Source organism: Hetaerina americana, unplaced genomic scaffold, assembly GCF_022747635.1.
Source record: "Hetaerina americana unplaced genomic scaffold, ioHetAmer1.1.p SCAF_85, whole genome shotgun sequence".
Classification (NCBI taxonomy): Eukaryota; Metazoa; Arthropoda; class Insecta; order Odonata; family Calopterygidae; genus Hetaerina; species Hetaerina americana.
This window is the reverse complement of record NW_027287483.1, coordinates 1469428-1491615: the sequence shown is the minus strand read 5'-3', so window position 1 is coordinate 1491615 and position 22188 is coordinate 1469428. Positions and strand designations below refer to the sequence as shown.

The window sequence follows — 22188 nt, the reverse complement described above, 5'->3', positions numbered from 1 at the left end:
TGACATCTGTGTGGCCATCCTAGATGGAGATCTTAGCGGGAAAAATCAATATTCTCTTGAAAATAATGAAGATAAGAAATCTCAATGTCTCCTACAAAAGTCTGATTGGATCTTTCATGTATTTAAATACTTGAAATAAACGCTAGCACGGTCATGGTCATTAACTGATATAACCCAAGCAGTAGTATTCAAGCAAATACAAAACTGTTACATTGATGTACATGGTATTTGTCAAGTTGTAGGGTACATCATGGTAACTACAGGTTTTTATATTATTTATCACTAGGGCTCAAATAGAAGGTGCAGCTACTTTGATGTGAACTAGAATTATGACCCTAATATTAGGAAACCATCATCTGATTATGCTTTTGTTTTTGGGAGAGGAGGCGATTTATGAGGGAAACTTTGATGGTACAGTCTACCTACTGCCAAGACTGAATATACTCATTTTAATAGCGAATTCTAGACTGGGCTCTGTGTAGTAAAATAACTTTTTAACAGAATTTACTGGAAGACATTTTTATGAAATTTAAATTTTTTACATCGTGAAAACAGCAACATTCCTGTCAAATAGATTCAGCATTTCCAAACAGAACACAATTTACCGATACTGCTGGTCATTGCCTTTAAAATCCTGTGAAAACTGGAAAGGATTTCATTATGTAGCTGCCAACTATCGAAATATAAGTAGGCATATTTACTACAACCTATTCTGGTCCAAGATTTTAAAACCCAGTAAAGGGATTTGCCAGATTAAAGGGGGTTTATTGGTTTTTCACGATTTGAATTAATCAACGTATGCGAAAATAATTTCTTGGTTCATTTGTTTTAACTCATGTTCAAACGAGGGAAGATTAGATTGTCAATGCGAAAAGAACATTACGAATTATACTATTTACTGAAGCTATAATTAAAAATAAAGAATAAACTTTGCTCACTGGCACAATTTGCACCAGATTTTCTTCTTACTTTGACGCCATTTTTGACATTCACCTACTGACGAATATCCATCTGTGAACATTCATATCTCAAGTTTTTCTGTTTAGTCAGCGTTGCTACATTTTTATTGGCGTATGTGCAAAACATAACTTCCATATGCCTGCGCGTTAGATATTTAAATCCCACAAGAACGAGGAATGCCCAATAAATACGCGAACTGGTGCAATCAGGTGGCCATGCCGCTGACTATAGCCCCGCCAACTAGTTGCCAGAGACTCAAAGCCCTCTGTGCTTGGCGGATCGTCGAGCTGTGCGTATGGTGCCAGTTATGTTAGTTTCTGTTATCCTTGTTTTTACTGTTTGTCGAAAATGGAAATTGACGAAACCAAGGGGCAACGAATCAACATCAAGTTTTTGGTGAAGTGCGGTAATATGTAATCAAGAAATCACTGAAATGTTGACAGCTGTTTACGGTGATAATACTCTGAAGACAACTTCCGTTTTTAAATGGGATGAATGAAACCTAAAAATAAAAAAAAAGCCGTTCGAAAATTAAAGTCATCTCCTAGTTTTCTTTGATGTCGAAGGTGTTGTTCATCACGAATTTCTTTCTGAAAGACAAATAGTAAATGTAGAGTTCTACCTTACAGTTCTCAAGCGCTTGAGAGATCGCGTGCGTCGGGTGCGACTGATTTTAAATCAAGGCGATGGATGGATCATTTACCATAACAATACACCTGCACATTCAGCAGTGATTGTTCGCCATTTTCTGGCAAAAAATTCAATCACCATCCTTGATCATCCTTATTATTCTCCAGATCTCGCCTCCTGCGGCTTTTTCCTACTCCTAAAATGCCAAAATGAGATGAGGGGACATCACTGGGCAGATGTGAACACAATAAAGCAAGAAACGACGAGACAACTAACAATCCTGTTTCTTTTAAAAGTGGAAAAGAAGATGGAATAAGAGCATTGCAACAAATGGAGAGTAATTTGAAGGGGAAAAATCGATGTAGAGTAAATTTGCAAAAACATTTTTTATGGCCTCGGATCACGAATTTATTTGACAGACCTCGTCTATGCATACCTTGAAGATTTTGATTAGAGAAGCTCGAAAATTCTCACTTGGCTTTTATTAAAGCTAGCCAATCCGCTATAGTAATGCGTAAAGATGTATAACATATTCAGTTATATATTAATTACAGGTGCGTATCTTGAGCTAAAAAAGCCATTTTTACAATTATTTTAATCAACAAATTCAAAACCAAAAACTTAGGACATTGAAAAGGCTTACATTTAAAAATTTAAAGGTATATTCGAAAATTATCAATTAAGAAAATCAACGTTCAGCGATTAAGTAGAAAAAGCATAATTATTTTGAATAGCTTTTCTGCCTGAATTCGTGCAAAAATATTATAAATTTTGTACTCTCCAAAGGTTAATGAATTAAGCAAGCTGTCAATTAAGTTTTTACTTTCTTGAAATAAAACTCACGCTAATAATTCCGCGTTATTATCCCTATTTCCCTGCAATCAAACAGCCTTTTTCTTTGTCCCATACTAACGAATCAGGACGTATACAAAATTGATATAAATCGTAAAATGACCTCACGTAATTTGAAATTCATTACGTACATTTTAAAAACAGCTGACAATCGAAATTCATGCTCCCGAGACTAATTTCCGCGACTTATCTGGAAACCTTTTAGATGATTATCCAGCTTAAATTTTCCCAATAAAACTTAAATAGTATCAATTGAAAAGTTCGTTTTCCAATCTCTACAATATATTTTTTCCTATTCCTATAAGCAGTCTCAGCAGACTATGCGCAGATCTACTGCGCGAGTTCGGCTTCATCTTTGGTAGTCGTTCCATGATTGCATAGTGTACCTGAAAATTGTGTTACTGACTTTTTAGTAAACGTGAGTGCTATTTTTAGAGTAGATTTATAGCTATCACATCGGAGCTGTATGATTATTATTCTGTAATCGACATTTTCAGCAGTAAAATCTATTCTCCCCAGTTTCTTCGGAAGCCGGGGGGGTTGATGAGGGATGTCTTTACGACATATTGGCCCGAAAATCAATGTCCCTCTTTTTAAAATATATTTTTTTCTCGCTTTGATGTGTTATTGAACTTTAAATCGCGAGTTAAATATTATAAAGAATTTATGCATCATATTTTGACGATTTAAAACATTTCCGAGATGTACGTGGGGGCGGGATTAATGAATTATAAAACGTCATTGCATTTGTTATATTTAGTTTCTGAAGATTTCAATGCTATTAAATTGTTAATTTCGCCGAGCTAACCGTATTTCAAAATAATTTGTAGTAATTTTGGTTGTGCGTGAACTGGGGAAAATTCGCGGTTTCCTGAGGGTCTGTATTTTTGTTCGAGTTTTATAGATATTTGTTTTCCTAAAGATTTACCAGTGCCTTTCATTGTAAATAACGCACATTAGTTGCTCTTGGGGAGTGATCGCTGCATCGAAGAACCAATTATGCTAATTTAGATCAATGAAGGGTTTTTTACTGAGAAATGCTGAAGATTTAATTTGGACAGCAATTCCTCTCTCTGCCAGTGGCTATGGCTGCTGATGTTTTTTTATGGATTCAGCCGTGATACTGGCGATAAAAATGATAATTCTTTCCGGTCAAATTTCTGGCCGGCGATTATAAATATTAGCAGTCGCGTTTTTATTGCAAGAGATGCACCTATACTCGGAACGAAACTTTTCCTTGAATTCATGAATTGAACAAAAACCACATTTATTTCCTTACAGAAAATGGCTCCACCAACTTATGGCGATTTGGGCAGGGCCTCCCGTGATATTTTCGGGACCGGTTACCACTTTGGTCTCATTAAATTGGAGTTGAAAACGAAAACAAAAGATTCAGTTGATATAACCGCTGGCGGTGCCCTTAATAAAGATACTGGGAAAGTATTTGGATCATTGGAGACGAAATATAAAGTGAAGGATTACGGTAACGCACTCCTACTTTACGTATTGCTGAGTTCGTGTTTACACTTGTTTCTAATTTGTTCTTTTGATTGTAGGAATAGTTTTCACGGAAAAATGGAACACGAATAATTCCCTCTCTACAGAAATATCAATTGAGGATAAACTAGCCAAAGGCCTGAAGCTCTCTCTGGATACTGCCTTCTCTCCTCATAGCGGGTAAAGATGATACAAATTGTCAATTTTGTTGCCAAATTTTTAATTTTGTATTTTATCAGTCGATTCTCTCCATTAGAAAGAAGACGGGCAGAGTGAAGACCCAGTATAAGCACGAAAGTATTGCGCTGAATATGGATGTGAATTTAGATCTCGGTGGACCAATTATTAATGGAAGTTCAGTTGTTGGATACAATGGTGAGTGAACATCACGGTATTATGTTAATCAAATCAGGAAAGAATTAGTCCCATGGTTCCCACGGTAGGGCTAGCAGGTGGCTCCAGGGATCTATTACGTAACTCGGGCGGGGTATTTACATTTGTCGCCTGCTGTACCTTGTCCCCTTCTAATAGGCTCGAGCAATTTCTGGTCAGCTGGGCTACCCCACAGAGGTCTCGGATGGTTAATAAAAGAGTGAGAATTTTCGGAACTGTCAAGATCCAGTTCCAGCTCTCAGACCAATTTTGCATGCATATCAAAATGTACTTCGAAATGACTCTTAAATGAGAACATGCATCCGTATATCCGCGGATAAACCAAGTAATAACCACTCTAGGGTAGATTATGATCACCCTGTTATTTCTGCTAATCACTTCTATTCTAAGTACTTCATTATACATAGCTTCATTAATTACCCAAATCTAACATGAGATTCAGAATCCTGGGTGTTCATGTCTGTGTTGACTCTGTTGATCCTCGTCAATGATGGGTCACGTATTAGCGGTAGAGGCAAAGGATTACTATTAGTAAAGGCTAACTATTATTTATTAGGGGAGGCGACCGACGTCTGAGGTCAGCTGCGCCATTGAAGAGAGAGGGGTAGGATATTCAGGGAAGGAAAGGACAGAGAGCAATATGACATCGGTATTAGTCTGCTCTTAACGACTGGCTACAAGGGTTCCATAGTTCGAAGATCCGAAGAACGGCCGGCTTGCTCACTTTAATGCTCTCCACATAACGCATCTGGTAGGGATTGGCATACCACTGAGAAATCCCGTCAAAGGTCGCAATAAATTTCTCGCGTTACTCTAAGAGACGATTATAGCCACGATTGGGATTCTGAATTTAGGGCCGATGCACATGCAGCTGTCAGTCGTAATAACCTAGCCCGACTCCTAGTGAAGTGAAGCGGTAGTAGCCTTGAATATTCCTGCCAGCTGAAATTCCCTTGTTGGACCACCGAACCAGCCAATTGAAATCGCGGGGGAGGAAGGATGTAGTTCAAAGTTCGATCGTGAGCAAAAATGGACTGAGCTTCATGATAAATTTTACAATTATTCGCGATTTAACAAATTTTACAATCAGTAATACCATTTACATAGAAATGGCCTAAATAAACTATCGTTTGCTTCCTGAGTAATACTTAAAAGTGTGCATTGTTAATTTTTATTGCTACTGCAACTAAGCAAGGATTAAAATATGCGAACAAAATCCTTAACGGGATCTGTTTTAGCGGGAGTTACAACTGACTTTAACATTGACAGTACGGTAATGCGTACTAAGATATAGCTATTTCAGCCTTTTCAGTTATTTGAAGTGTTTTTGTATACAATGTGCAGAATATGTACTCAGAAGTAACTGGTTCAAACCATGATCGTAATTTGAACTAGCATGCCAGTGTTGCAATTAAAAAAAATATTTTTCGTTATTTCTTGAATCAGAAAATTTTCATTTATCATTACTCCACATGGATAATTTAGGAATTTTTTTGTAATAGCTATAGTCAAATTGTATTTATATTCAACGTGTATATTTAACATGTGCAAAGTGTATGGATACCTTTTGCTGAATGTGTTGACAGTAGTTCAGAAATAAAAATTGAGAATATAATATTCTTTCCATTGTAAATAGATGGCATGTCCTTCAACTGGAATGGAATTATTCTATGTTCCTTAATTAGGTGAAATAAAACATACCCACAACTGATCCTTAAGTATCTACATGAACTGTAGGAATTTATGAAATGTGCAAGGACATAACATGAGATAGGCGTAAGATTTTACAGTTTCCAACTGGAAGTATTTGGTAAAGATGGGTAAATATTATATAGATTAGACAGACCACTGCACATCGTGAGAAATGTAATATCAAGGAAGATACTTCATCCAGAAAATAGAAATATGCCTGTATGGAATATAGGGTAATTTTTTTATGTTCCATCGCAGATGTGTGAAACTAATGTACATGCTCTACCATGGATGTACTGCTTTGTATTATCACTTATTTAAATGGAAACATCTCCTATGTATAATATATGTTTTAATTCTCTTCTTTGACAAAAAGTTTAAATGAAAAACATAAAAAAATATGAGCTACATGATCAAGAAATCACTCTTTTTCAGTTTCATTCATTGATATCCTTTCATCTTCATTTTATAAGCAGGTAAAAAACATTTGTAACCACACCTAAGCACATAGATTGTAAAAGATTTCCCAATGGTGACTGTGAAAAGAATGTTAAGATGTTTTATTATGGAGCACAGCATTGCAGCAATAAAAATGCAATCCTCAAACCCTTGTTATAATATTATTACCCTGAGGGATGAATGGATTGTGACTTCTGGTTGCTATTTTGATATTGAGAAGGAAAAATGTCAACTGGATGGTAATAATAAATAAAAGAGTGACCATGATTAAGGAGGGTTTCTCCTAAGGGACATAGGTATGCACTTGTGTTTACAAAGATGCATATGCATGCCTGCAGTCATAGAGGGTGTTCATAAATGTTATTGGGGAATCCTCTGAATACATTGGGGTATTTTCAACTTATGATTATTACTAAAAACTAATTGAGGTAGAAAGTTACTGCTTATTTGTTATTCTTAAGTATATAGTCACCATCCAGAATATAAATTTCTCCCAGTGCTTCTTGGCCTTTCGAATGCAGTCATTTTAGAACTCAGCAGATTGTGTCAAAAGCCATTTTTCTACCTCTTGAATGATGTAATTTGTGCTGTAAAATATCCTGCAATGGTTGTTTGAGTTCTGGGAATAAGAAAAAGTTACTTGGGAAGAAACAGGGAGAATAGAACAGATGTGGTAAAATTTCAAATTTTGATTTGAAACTTTGATTGCCTGGTTCCGAGTTCAGATCATGCCATTTCCCTCTGAAAAGGAGTCAGTAGTCATGGAATCCAGAGTACTGACACATTATGTCCAGTTCTTGGTGAATAATTTTTCACACACTTCTGTAACTAAGATCAGTTTCATTCATGATCATTCGGATGTTAGCTCTACAATCTAATAAGATAAAGTCCTCCACTTTCTTCTCTGCGGCAGCGTCATTTGTGAGTAATGGTTTGTGAGGGATGTGTGGCCAGTTTGAAAATTTGTTTTCTCCCTCAAAACTGTGTCATATGATGGGCTATCATTTTTTATAAACAGTCATCATTTCACCTTGGATTTGCCAGGCAGTGTTATCTTTCACTGTAATCACACCACCTTCTCCATACTTTTGAGTACTTCAATCTCTGCCGGCTCGAAACAAAAAATCAAAATTAATAGCTGTAATTATGTACAGAAGGGTTTCCATGAATGTATCTCCCAAAAGTTTCGGTGGTGATTTCATGCATGTAAGTTTTTCAAAAGTGGGATCCTAATTTTTCTACTAGCATACATACATAATAAATTCCTTCATAACTTTATATCTTGCATTAATCTTCTCTGTCATGAAATCACTATCATTATTTGCATGAAATACTGTGCATCATTCTACATGCAAAAAGCAGATATTTGCTTGTAAATAACTTCTTTGGTGCAATTCAATGTTTCAAAGCACAGCATGATTGCATTTGGTCCAATAGAATACTGGCGATTCTTTTACTCAATTTTCTTTCCAATCATTATTTCATAGCATGTATAGGAAAAGTTATTTTCTGATAAATATAATATATATGCCAAACATTTATTCAGCTTTGTTAAAGAGTTCATCCAACATATGCAGGCACTGTTCTAGTTAGAATTGATCATAGAGTTTAATGGATAGTGTCATCCAAATGGTAGTGGTGGAGAGAAAAATCGGGGCAAGGATGAGGAGGCAGGCATGCAGGAGGATAAAGGCAATTTGGGAAGGTAAATGGCAGTGTTCATTGGGGTACAAACTCTTTTTACATTGGATAGGAAAACAGGTTTTGATGATTTTTTTTCAATGTCTTAATCAAACAAAATCTTCCAAAGTTGCATCTCCAGCTCATTTTCCAAAGTCTTCTTTTTGGAATATTTCACCTACCATCTCCTCTCCCAATACTGCATGCAAACACTCACTCCTGCCACCAAGGTGGCAATTTAGTATTGCTGACTTTAAATTTAATTTTCCTCACAATCAATATCAAATTTTTGTTAGTAAAAAAGTCAGACTTAGATGTCTTGAGGTGCCTTTTGGGAAGAAAGATGCATTGAACTATGGCAATTGTCATTGACACAAAATGTAGTGCATCAGGTCATTACCTTTAATTATAAGATTTAGGTGGCAAACTTATCAGTAATATTTTAACTTCGCTAAATTAAAAGGTTTCCAAATCAAAAGTTGGTTTTTGCTTCAAAGTGAGTGATATAATATACCACATCTAAAACAAATATAATTTTTCATATAAATATTTTGCATAGTAATTCAAGCAAATTTAAAAATCTTGTCAAGATCTGCAGCTTCTTCCGTAGCAAATCAAGTATGAAAACAGGAAATAAAATTTGCTACAAATTTGTGATCACTGCCTTAAACCATTCCTGCTCCTGGATAGCTGCTTGAGAATCCACCCTGTAATAACCACCTTCCCTCTTGTAGGGGTAATTCGACAGATTAGTTCAGGACCAATCACTTATTGGCCAGCCCCTGTCTTGGCAAGTTCATTGGCAATCTTATTCCCAGGAATGAATTTATTTCTCAGGACACAGAATAGCATTACTTTATGGGCCCTAGGTGCTTCAGTCAAGGAGTCATAACATTACTGAATTGGGTGTGATTTGCTAAAGGTTTACACTTTTGTCGCTGTTTAACTATCTGTGCAATAGGCCCGCCAATGAGAGCTGACTCCATGGAAATAAGAACAGGTCAGATAGGAAGATATTTTAGCTGGAGAAATGTTATCATATTTTCTTAAAGAAAAATGTAATCATCTGAGGGGGCACACCCATAAGTGATTAGCTCTGTGAACCCTCATGGAACCATTCGGAAACCATGCAGAGACTAATGGAGGTCATTTACCCCCCCCCCCCCTCCATCTCATCATTCCCTTAGATGGACGGGTGTTATGACTTGGGTACTTTTGATATTCAACCTTCGCACCTTGCCATCACATTTCATCTCAAAGGTAGAACTTGCTGAGCTTGGTCTATATCAATCTGTATACCAGAGAATTTTCTTGACACATCATTAGCCTGTGTTTTAGGGTATATGCTCTTCTTTGGTCCTCCACCACGAAGCCTAGTCATGGCAAGTTGAGAATAGTTTCCAGAACCAGAGTTGGGGTTGTTGTTTCATCTTTCTTATGTGCAATATAAACGTGCAGTTTTTATGGTGAAAAAACAATAAGTCAAAATTCACTTATCCTCTCATTCCAAGAAGGTGTTGTAGTCCAGAGGTTAGAGCGCCAGGCTACTGGCCATAGAGTTTCATGTGATGCCACTGTGTACCCTCGGCTTTATCCAAGCAGCATACACATTTGATTAGATCTTCCTGGTGCTTTGCCAAAGCTTTACTGGATATACTAGGGATGCCATAATTGGTATGGTGATTGATGATTAAAAAATTTTAATCCATCTCGACTAATTGATCATACATGCACATATAATATATATTCCATGATTTTAGGGTGAAGGATCATGTTGCAACATTAGTCTTTTACTTATATTTTTAAATATCTTTATGTCTCATCATCAGTCAAAAATGTGAATATTGATGCATAAGTTAAAATGTAACTTTTTATGGTTATTCTATTTTGATATATTTTCAGTAAATATATCAATTGCAACATCAAAAGATGGCATGTTAAATGAGTATTAACAGCTTTATTGTGCACATTTTTAATTTTTAAATATTTAAAGCACATATCTCAATGGTTGTCATATACTTTCAGAGAAATCAAAAGCCATTTTTTCCAAGTTTGAGTTTCACAAAGCTAGGGGAATGTTTTCTTGCATTTGACTAAGTATTCATAAAATTTGAAATGTGTACATAAAAACTGCCATCAAGTAGAATGGTGAATACTCTGTGGTATCATACTGTGAATTATGGAGAAAACTGGTATCAAACAACTGTTATTTTTTCATCATTTTATCATGGAAACATCCAGGTATCATTGGCCAAACATATGCTTATTTTAATGGCATTCTCTGTTTTGGTCTTCTTTTTCAAATGATGTTGATCTAGATCTGATTAGGTTTCATCTCTTTTGAATGTGAGAACTGCTTGTCAATTTAGGAAGTTGATTTCCATCAAAATCCATGACATACCGTGTTAATTAACTGATATATTTTCAGTAATGGATCAATCCTTCTTTTTTAAGAAAGGTTTTGTTTTCAGGTTGGCTTGCTGGGTATCAAATGTCTTTTGATACCTCCAAATCCAAATTTACCAAGAATAACTTTGCTGTTGGCTTTTCAACGGGAGACTTTGTGCTGCACACGAATGTGTAAGTTCATTCCATAGCCCTTCTGGGATTTTCAAGAGCTCTATTTAAAATGACATATAACAACTAAAGTCAAAGGTTTCAAATATTTCTTGGGTGTTAAATTTTGTTAATCATCTTTTTATTGCATGGGAATAGCAATGAAGGGCAACAATACTGTGGCTCCCTTTACCAGAAGGTCAACCCTGAGCTAGAGACAGGAATTCAGTTAGCATGGAATGCTGGCTCAAATTCTACACGATTTGAAATAGGATGCAAATATTCCTTGGCTAATAATGCATCAGTTCGAGCCAAGGTGGATAATGCCAGCCGAGTAGGTCTAGGCTATCAGCAAACACTACGAGATGGTATGCATACAAACTTTTATGTATTATTTTGATTTTTGCTATTAGTCTGGCTATATTTACATAATCAAATTTATGCAAGCCATTTTTTTTGACAGGTGTGACATTGACAATGTCAGCTTTAATTGATGGCAAAAACTTCAACCAGGGAGGACACAAGCTTGGCTTGTCCTTGGATTTGGAAGCTTGAGCACTATGTATTGATCCCTCACCAGAGACAGACAGGCTCAGGGTGGGAGAGTAGGGCTTGAGTCTCTTGGAATCCATCCACATGGTCTGAAATAAGTGTGGTTCAGGGCCAATCTCATGGCAGCAGCTAGGAGCTACAAGTGTTGGTTTGCTTTTGTTGTTTAAGGTAAAATATGGATTTCCATCAATTTGTTCTCATGGTCCACACATTGGTTGTTATTTTGTTACTCCTGAAAAGCTAGTTATTACCGTCTTCAATTGTGTGGATGGAAGAGGAAATGCTGGAATGGCATGAAGCCCAATCTTGGTTACTCCTGGCTTGCTCCAGTGGATCCCATGGTGAGAGGGTGTCTTTTTGACAGTGTGATTAGCCATGGGAAGCCAATTTGGCATATTTCATTATTATTCTGTACTAATTAAATGAATTGTTAAGGCAATTTGTTCCGGTTCCAGTTGTTTGATTAACTGAGGATAAAACTAGGTATGGTTAGTCAACAACTGTAGCCGAATGTCATTGCATATGTCTCAGGTGGGATTTCTCTTTGATTAGTATCAGGAGCTGAGGATGGTTTTGCCGATTCCTGCTGCATTTGATAGCAACTAAGTATTTGATTTGTCTCTATTCTATGGATAGTTATTGAAAAATTGAATTCAGTATTACTTAGTAAGTTGTGTATATATTCTGTTGGCAATACTAATTAAACTCTATGAGATTCCATAATATTAGGAAATGGTTTTATGTATCTTGGGAAGTCACTCAAACTGATTTCAAAAGATATGACTAACATTGTCTGCATGGATATTGTATCATACATTGATTTACTTTAGCCACAAATTTCTAGTTAATTATGGCGATATTAATATTTGGAAAATGTCAGAAATTGATTTCTGTAAAATGAACTTAAAAGTGAGCAAAGTAATGGGATTCAGGCAAAAATTTAGTGCAAACAAGGTTTTTTTATTAATTACCAAAATGCTTTTGTAGTTTTATAGATGAGTTAAGTGTAGACTTTTAAAATTTTACTTGGCTGAATATGATTTATTTTTATCGATCATTATGTATCTTGAAATGGTTATCAAAAACTCCTCAAATGTGATATTCGACAATCTAGTCACATTGGCACTGGCATTGCAAGTTTAAGAACTCATTGTGGGAAAATTGTTAGTTATGGTATTATGGCCGAGCAAGGAATAGTGGTGTAGTGAGAGGGATAGTATTTTGGTTGGAGGGTAAATCAAGCTGGTGTTATGCAACCCTCAAAGTACAATAATCTTGCCAACTCTTACCTAAATCGTTACCCTATAAAAAATTCCTTTCGTATGGCACACAGCCATTTCTTAAACTAATGGACTTTTTTAAAGTGGTGGTTCAGTTGATTTTTATTAGCCTAAGGAAAGTAACCATTGTTTCACTGAAATATTATCAACTATGTATCTGAAAGTCAACTCTGTAGTCAATTAATAACCTGTTCTGAGTAGACCAAGTCATTCAGCCTCCCTCCTCCCTTTCATAAAATGTTAAAAGTCAGCAGATCTTGTGAATATGCTCATGTAGGGTTGGTCTTGGGAGGTTGTGGGGGAACTACCCCTCCCCCCCTTGCATATGGCTCTGGCAAGGAATGTCATGGTGCTAACTTGTGACGGATTTGAGGGATATGGAAGAAAGCCTTACTATTAAGTTAAGGTTGCGAAATAGTTTCACCAGTATAGATTATTTCATCGCCATCAGTATTGGTAGGAGCATTCTTTGTGTGAAACCTGATGTGATCCTGTGAACTAGAGATGGACTCCACTCATTTGATTTTATCATAATGGCTGACATTGTTAGTATAGTGGACAGTGTCCTTGATAACTAACTGGGAGCTAACTTGTTTGAATCCTACCTCAGGCATGAAGATATGTCATGCCTGACATATCTTGATGCCTGAGGTATATCACTGTCATGATATGTCATGAATCATATTACTTTATTTCGAAATCTTTATGTTATCATGTGTTACTGCTGAGATCTCATTTGCTGTATCGCAATGATATAGCTTGAGGTATTCATCCACCATTTACTTCATGGCTTTCATGAAAAATACACTGTTCAAATGGGTACCAACTTGTATTGTAAATTTAAGAAATTCATGTTTTACATTTCAAAAATATTTTACCAGGATCTCTAAAAGTTTTGCATTTTATTACTATTTATTTCCAAATTAAGCCTTGTTTCCATCTGCAATGGATGTTATCCATCTCATGTACCTTACTGCCATATTCATCCTGTCATCATATCCTTTGTCAATCTAAGATTTAATTTCGATGGTGGGTGACATTAGGATATACTGCATTAAATATTTTGTTCTCAATACGTTATTTGTTTTTACAGTAATGTTAAATTTCTTATTATTTATTACTCTTTTCATATGCAAACTGATAATTGCCAGCTTTTTGTGATCATGTCTTTGGAGGAAATGTACGGGTGAAGTACTAGCTTTCTAAATGAGAAAAGATCCAGGTGTTAAGTAAATATTGTCAGATGGTATAGAGCACAAAATGTCTGCTTCATCTTGATGAAGTACAGGTCAATGATGTAAAAATAGTATACCATGCTTAATAATAACTGATTTAACATAATTTTGTTGTAAAGACAATTCAAAATCACCTTTGATATTTATTTAGCAACATGCCTCATTTCACTAAAATGACGAGTTACAAGCTGATCCCTCAAACTAAGTAATGACACACTTAAATGATGGTGGTCTACTTTTTTAGCTGCACCTCTGCAATTTTGTGGATAAACGAGACATATGGATATTAGACTGATGAGACTGGGACATATGTTGAACTGTTATTTATGCTTATAGACACATCACAAAAACTCAACATTAAGTGACCTAAGGTTTCACTTTCAATGAACAGCAGCATCAGCTCATGATATAGGATACAGATGCGTCAATAGAGCACTAAATTTTTTCACATTTGAACAAAACTGCTTGGTGTGTCCACTTTTGTTGACATGGAGCTATGATGCACTTACATCATTAGCCAGAGTAGTTATGTGAAAAATTCTTGCTTCAATCAACCTGGTAATTTGAGATGGAAGATCTACCTTTCCCTTTCTATCATTCCTTGCGAGAAGAAATGATGTCACTGCAGTTCTATTTTGTCCCTTCAAAGTAGTGTTGTGCCCTTCTTTGCTCTTTATAATTTACTAGGATAACATAAGCTCATGTTAAAATAATGGTATTAACAAGATGATAATGTAAACTTAAATATGTCCATAGCTCATGCCTTAGTCTCATCTGCTTCTTGCCTTTGTGCCTTATATGATGTCATCTATGTCCCAGATGCACAGCTAAGTCGTCTCAAAAAAAGTACGGAATAAAAATCCCAATGGGAAGGATTAAACAATGTTTTGTTTGGCCAAAAATTGAATACATATAATTATTACAGCCATAAAGAGGCTCTGCAATATTATTAAAATGTTGACACTTCATAAAATATACATCAAATTCAAGTTCTTGTTTAGCCATTTTGAAGAAACATCAGTCATTTTATTACAGGGATAAATGTAAAATGGCACTCATTTGATGAAGATACACTGGCAGACATTTCTGAGGAAGTAAACTTAAGGCGCCGGATGTGTATTCTGAAATTTTCATGGAAGGGTATAAACACTGGCTCATAAGAAGTTGTTTTTCACACTTTGAAATTAATTACTTAAAATTGCCTTTGCATTTCATAGGGGGGCAGGGATGTATTGATTGTCATTTTAATTTGGGTTTAACTGAAATTGGACTATGTTGACTTCAGTCTCAAGAATTTCTCATTTGAAATTATGAGGGACTATGGTAAGTTATATTCATGCTATTGTTGTGACATAGTATGGATGTATTAATGAGGCACTATAGCAGTTCAAGCAAGCAAGCTAAGTATTTATGGATTGAAGGTCTCTAGCAGATTTCATGTAAATCATTTTTGTTCTGAATTTATTTTGCACAACTGTACTTTTGCAGAGGAACTAAGTGAAGGTATGTCAGTTAGTTATACATATTGATGTGAGATGTTAATTACTTCGTATAGTGGGAAAAAACAATTGACAACTACCATTGTGTGGATGTGTCTGTTTGTCCCCAGAAACAAAAATAGCTAATGGCTTTCATTGTGCAATCCCCAAGTCCAAAAATCTTGCAATGGAATTAAATATTACGTTAACTATTATAAGTGGTTATGCCAATGTTCATTTTTTAATTTTATTGATGAATGGAACTGGATTACCTAGTAACTTGTGGCACAAAATTGTAGCTTCCACAGCTTTAATATTAAGAAATTTACTTGAAGCATTTTTGTGTGTTCAAGCTTATTTTGTGTTATTTAATGATCTATATTGTTATTGACTCCGGGTTGTTAAAGTGATGAAGTGGTATGTGAAATAATAGCTTGATAGTAATATTAGGTGCAATAAACAATAGTTATGGAAAGTATTGACTTGTTGCATTTATTTTTGAAATGCCAAAATTCACTCCTTCAACATGTCTCAATTTTGTGTAAATTATTTATTTTCAAACAATTACATCATCCAGATTCTTCAGACTTGTCTACTTGTCCAAAATGATTTTCATCATCTACCGATTTGAATTTGCATCATTGTCTGTCCAACATCAGGTGGATAGAATATACATAGTTGCTAGTTAGTGTACACGGAGGTTCGAAAATTGAAAACATGGTTAGTACTTTAGGCAAATAAGCTACGGTAAATCAATGATTTTGTTGTACTTAAAGATTCCTGAAACACCTTAAATTTGTGGAACTGTGACTTTTGGTATGTATTTTAATATTGGCCTGGGGAATCAAACAAGATATTATATTTGGTTCAGGGTTTGGCAAATATAGTTTTCCATTTCCCGATCACATTCCTATTAGTCATAAGAATTATGAGGGAGCAGTCAAAGCAATTTCTTTTTACCTTAGAGACATCCAGTTTTTGAGAAAATTTTATGTGGTTCACTATGTAGTACATGAGGCAAATGTGGAATCCACTGTGTGGATGTTTTCTCTAAGATAGGGAAGAGGCTCTAAGCCATAACTGGCTCGGCAATTGATGCTTGCATTGAGGTACCCTGATTGTAATAAATTTTCTCCTTTAATTAGAAATACTTTTCAAATGATATGAATGATAGCCAGAGCTGATTTAACCTACTATAGCACCATCAAAGGAAATGTTAAAATGTGATTACCAGCTCTATGTATAGGTATGTCTTTAGATTATACAAATACATGTATTCAAGAATAACATTCAGATCATTTATGAAACCTAAAGTAGTTGATTAAATTAGTAATGGCTGTGCTGGTATGAAAGGACTCTGGTGAAGGACATACATTTTACAACATGACGTACACAGACATGCATGAAGAAAATGAATAAGCGTTTGGAAAAAGTAGATGATCAAACTTTTTATATGGGTCAGTCAAGTCATACTTATGACTTCATTTTGGAATAAGCAGGGTTTCAAAAGAGAATCTTAAGTCTATTCCCAAGTACAGTGCTTTAACATGTTATTGAAAGTTCTTCCAAAAATGAAACCAGCTAGTTAAGAAGAAAGAATTCCCTCATGATGTCTTAGAACATAAAAGACTAGCTTTGACATTTAAATTTTACTTACAAAAGCCTTGTGAGACATCTATTGAAATGGCTTATATTGACAGAATGGCTGCAATTTTTTCAATTCAATCTTCTATTTTTTTCTTTGAGTCTATATTTTAAACATGAGAGCTTCTTCATAATCAATTTGAACATTTTCCATTGAGATTTCATAAAATTCCTGGACTTTTCCAGGTCAGTGGACACCATGTTTTAGTAAAACTTATCTTGAATTCTTAACAACAGCATTCATGAATGGCTTTCTCATTCCCCTGCTTCCTCTCAAATCATTCATCTTCTCCCCTATATTTTTTGTGATTCAGCTCTCATCCATTCTCTCAATATGACCAAATGAGTGAAATGTGCTTCTTTCATCTTTGTCTAATGCTGATGCATCCCATTTACATTCTCTCATAGACCATTCATTCCTCACCCTAACTCTCTCATTTTTACCACAAGCATACCTCAAGTACCTCATAACTACTTCGTTGTCCATACTTTTGCTTTTTATGACATACATAAACGTCACATGAATTGAATAATGTGCCAAGGGGTACACAATCAATTGCCATTTTTGCAATCTTATACCAACATTCATGTTTTATTTCATACAACTACAAAAAATCTTTATGATGACATTTTTGCAGTTGGTAACTTCATATTGGGTATTTTGTGTCCACTTAACTGGGGATAAAAATGCACCACTTCTCAGGTTTCCCCGCAAAAAATATTCTTTTTCCTCTTGGAAATAATAGGAACTAAAAGGCCTTCCAGCAAGAATTATTCTCTGGTTAATATGAGACAACTCTCATGGTAGCAAGCTCCATCATCTAAAATGCAGTTCTGCAATTGTGTTCAAGTGGAGGGTGATTGAAATAAAATGAAAATGCAAAGTAGAGGCATTTGAAAAGGCAAATGTATTTTGGATGCATTTAGGAGCGTATCCAATCATAGATACAAGTTGATATACGTATCATGTAGCAAATAGAGTTTAAATGAATTATCTTAATTATGTGTTAAAGTATATTAACATAAGTAAATTATCTCTCAGTATTTCTATCAATATTTGGTTTTAATTTCTTTTGATTAAATACCTTAGTATTTGCCTCCTTGTGTATCAAGTGGATGCAGTAATTTACCTAAAAATAGTGACAGATAGTGCAAATAGAGACACTCTCTTTCTCAATGTGTGTTTAATATTCTCAAATTACTCATGCCCTATATGTCTGCAGTAATGGTATGGTTTTGTAATTGCTTGAGGGTTGAGGATAAAACCAAAAACTGTTGTTTTGAAGGAAATCACTTCCACTGGATGTTGTAAACAATGTTCATCATTTGTGGATGTACAGCCATGTTTAAAATCACTTACCCAAATGTAAACAGTCAAGAATACAGGAGCAGATGTGCCATGAACTTCATTCAACTTGGCTTTGATCTCCTTCAATGTCCAAGGCAGACAAAAATTATGGGAACATTTCTCTATACTTTTACATGCATATGGATACATTTCCAACAGCTTTAGTTGCACGCTTTCTATGCATCGCTTACACTTATCAGGCAAGAAACACACAGCGTTTGTATGAACCAAATGCCATTCATTGTAACTAAGAGAGGTGGTTTAATTTGGAAAATAATGGTTCTAAAAGAGCAAACAACCAACAATAAACTGAAAATTTAATTTTTTGGTATTTTGTAACACTCTTTACAATAAATATTCTCCTACATATAACCATATGATACAAAATGGTTCCATACATTACATTAGGACATTGATCAAACTCCATTCATTAATCAATACACAATATGTTGGTATATTTATGTTACTCAATATATGAACGCAATGGCAATGCACCACCTAAAAAATATTTTTAAAACAGGATGATGATTTATAACTTTCTCCCTATTTTTGGGCATTAATTCAAAGAAAAATTAGAAGCGTGCCATATAAAAAGGTTGTGATGTTTTCCTACCATAAGAATACATATCAATACTGGAACAAAAAATTAGATGTGTGACATCTTGGCAAGGTTGCACCATCATGAGTTTATAGGCCAAGTTTAAAATAAGAGGTATGACTTTATATATTCCATTTACTGAGCACTTCATAGCCAGATTTTATCCACTCCTGCCTTTTAACAGTCAATTCAGAGACCTGTTCAGAATTGGCAAGAACAGAGGCTCCAATATATGCAGCATGGTACCGATAAGGAGATGCATGAACCTGTAAAGTAGTGTAACATGAAAATCAATTAAGGCATTACTCATAAACCATCAATTTTCATTTTTAACAATGTGATTTAACTCCACTAGCATAATAAAAAAATCTATTACTCTTAAAACTCATTGTCTATTAGAATTTTAGATGAATTATATTCTATGCATTAAAACCTTATAAGAATTATTCAGTACTTCTCACATTTTTATTTAATGAAAAACACACATACAAATTGCGCTAAAACTGTTAACATTTAAAAAAATTATTGTTTGCCATAAAGAATAATAATACCATATTTCCTGGTCCATTAGACAAATTGTGCATAAGTTGCACCTTGATTTTTTAGGTTGAAATTTATGAAATATACTTTGATCAGACAGCAAATATCAAAGTATTTTAATGTTAAAACTTAATGTTAAAAAATAGGGTTATTACATTAAAGAAATAGCAACTATATAAAAGTTTATTTATAGCAGAATCCCAGAAATTCATCATCACTGTTGATAAATTGATTCCTCAGTTATTTTCACTGAAGTTGTCACTTTCCTCATACACTGTCATCTTCAATTCCATCATTGCTAATTGCATCACATTTCTAATTGACCAGTTTAAAAAACATTATAATGGTCTTGCTTTTAACTTTCTGTCAGGATTTTTCAACCTATCACAAACAATAGAAATTGATGGCCATTTCATTCTTCCCACCGGTGTGACATCATGAGTTGGTGCCTTATAACCTTTCCTCAGTAATCAAATGGCAGTTTTTATGCTATTGTAGTTTTATTACATATACACAGACCATATCTCTACACGAATCTCTGCACCATGATGCTATCCCAAAACTCAGCAATAGGCATACCTGTTGCTAATTTTCTCGCTTCAATAAGAATCATTTTTGTTGAAACTAATCCTGTTCTTCCTGTAATTTATTATCCAGCTTTTAAAATGCTCACTGTAGCCATTTAGGTAAACATGAACTTAAAGTTGCGTACTCCTCTCTGCATTCACTAAATTAATCTTCTCCTCCTGAACCCTGACGGAGGAGATGATACGATGCTCATATTATCATCTCAGTCAGAGGTGTGCTGTTTAGTCTTTCAGCTGACCTGATTCTGTGTTCCAAAGGGTAATTCATAACTTCAAGTTTAAATGAAATATTGCATGACAATCTTCTCTCTCTATATCTCAGGGGGTCATTCTAATCATTACTAATGCAACACTTAGCTTCTATTATTCTTTTGATATTATCAAAAACTCTATTACAGGTAACCATTTTTTATGCCTTCGACACTCATTTTAATTTAGGTTGAGTGCCCATGGACTCAGTTTCTCAGGGAATATACAATGCATTAGAAGAGGGGCGACATCCCTCTTAGCCCAATAAATTGTAACTCAACACATTAGATTATATTAAAATTTCTTTCGTGATTTTCATTTATCATGTCATACTTAATATTCATTTGGGTCCTCTCCAAATGCCAATTAAATTTTCAAGATACCAATATGTGACTAATGACAATTACCACCATTGCTACACAAGATTTTCTAAATTCAGTGGAATCTCATAAAATAAGCATAATTCGTTCCGCAATCTTTCTCAAAGTGAAACACTCATTTACTGAATCAACTTTTTGCATATAAATTAATGTAAAATACAATATTGCAAAAAATATTAAATTATGTACGAGGTTTATTCAAAAAAAATTATGCATGCTTTGTTTTGGATCGAGGATCATGTTCACCTTTTCTTCTATCTCAGAATGAAACAACAGGGAATGCGAACTATTTGTAAAAGCAAACAAGAATTGAAATAAATTGTTAAGTATATATGATATGTACCTAATTCATTTTTACTAGAAAGTGGTCTAGAGATTTCTTTCACCAAAGCTTCAAAATTTGGTAAAAATGCGACTCAGAATGATTGTTAAATGAATTAATGGTGTGCATCGCCACTGCCTTATTAGAGCAATGCCTCATATTCTTAGTATGATGCAAAGTTTTCCATGAACTCCAAATCTGGTTTAGCCTGCTGTTGTAAATATGACAATTAAAAACGTTGTGGCAGGTAACCCTCAGAATCTATGAGCTTCTTGAAGTCATTGATTTAGATCTCTGCTGCCTTTGACTCAGAGCTTGCTGCTTCACCATGCCACTCAATGCCATGGATGCTGGTTATTCTTGTAAACTTCTCGAACCACAACACGGCTCCCCTTAAGTATCTGAATCTCCCCTTAAACATCTAAATTGATGATCCTGACATCTTATTGACAAGGTCAATGAAAATCATTTTCTCCTTCTGCCAAATTATATTCTCATTAATGGTGTTGCATTGCAGCTGCTTTTAATTTATCCATATGAGAAGAAACCTTTCAACATTTTTGAGAATACGTAACCGCTGCGTAGATACTCTTGTCACTCTATTTGAAGCATCTATCCTGTTAGTCTTGTCCCTGTTCTTGAAGAAAAGGCCAATTGTTGATGTCGACTGAATGCTGATGCGCATACTAGATCAGCCAAGTTCACACCTTGTTCTCGATTTTCAATTATTTTACTTTTCATTTCTACTGTTATTTTTATTCATTTATGGCTTTCTTCCTGCAGATTTTTCATTGGGGTCATTTTTAAAACTATACACAAAATATTATTTAACTTTGCACAAAAAAATCTCTAATAATATGTTTGAATGCAATTTTGGAAAAATGTGTGATCTGCAATGCTAAAATGCTAGCAGAACAAGTGCTAGATACAAACTGCAGTAGCAGGCATGCAATGAATGTGGGAATTAATTACCCTCTCCTCCTCACTTGTTATGCAAAAAGTCGCTCATTGAGGAAGTAGTTTCTGGGACCAATATTTTTGCTCCTTACGTGAATTACTTGCTGTGCAAAGTACTCATTAAGTGAGGTTCCACTGCATCTAAAACAACCAATTGTACTGTTAATGGACCTAAATCATTACAATTCAATTTAACTGAGTACCAATCAAGTTTATATATGAAGAAAATTTACCAGGTTTTACGAAAAAGTTATTAAATTTCTACACCCTCTTTATCCTATTAATGAATTTTTATGAAA

At 34.8% G+C, this 22188-nt stretch overlaps 2 protein-coding genes across 2 annotated transcripts in view; one reads left to right on the top strand and one right to left on the bottom strand.

Moving 5' to 3' along the window:
• Positions 1 to 2756: 2756 nt before the first annotated feature.
• Positions 2757 to 15739, top strand: LOC139698393 (non-selective voltage-gated ion channel VDAC2-like). The gene is made up of 7 exons (XM_071597285.1): positions 2757 to 2860; positions 3724 to 3925; positions 3999 to 4119; positions 4196 to 4314; positions 10635 to 10743; positions 10879 to 11087; positions 11183 to 15739. Exons 2-7 carry the CDS (start codon positions 3727 to 3729, stop codon positions 11272 to 11274), a joined length of 849 nt encoding a protein of 282 aa, XP_071453386.1. The 5' UTR covers positions 2757 to 2860; positions 3724 to 3726; the 3' UTR covers positions 11275 to 15739.
• Positions 15740 to 17797: 2058 nt separating this feature from the next.
• LOC139698409 (uncharacterized) overlaps positions 17798 to 22188 on the bottom strand; it is a 127178-nt gene continuing 122787 nt past the window's right edge. Inside the window, exon 15 of the mRNA XM_071597306.1 lies at positions 17798 to 19120. Within this exon, the coding sequence (XP_071453407.1) occupies positions 18977 to 19120 (144 nt within the window). The 3' untranslated portion in view covers positions 17798 to 18976. The remainder of the gene's footprint in view (positions 19121 to 22188) is intronic.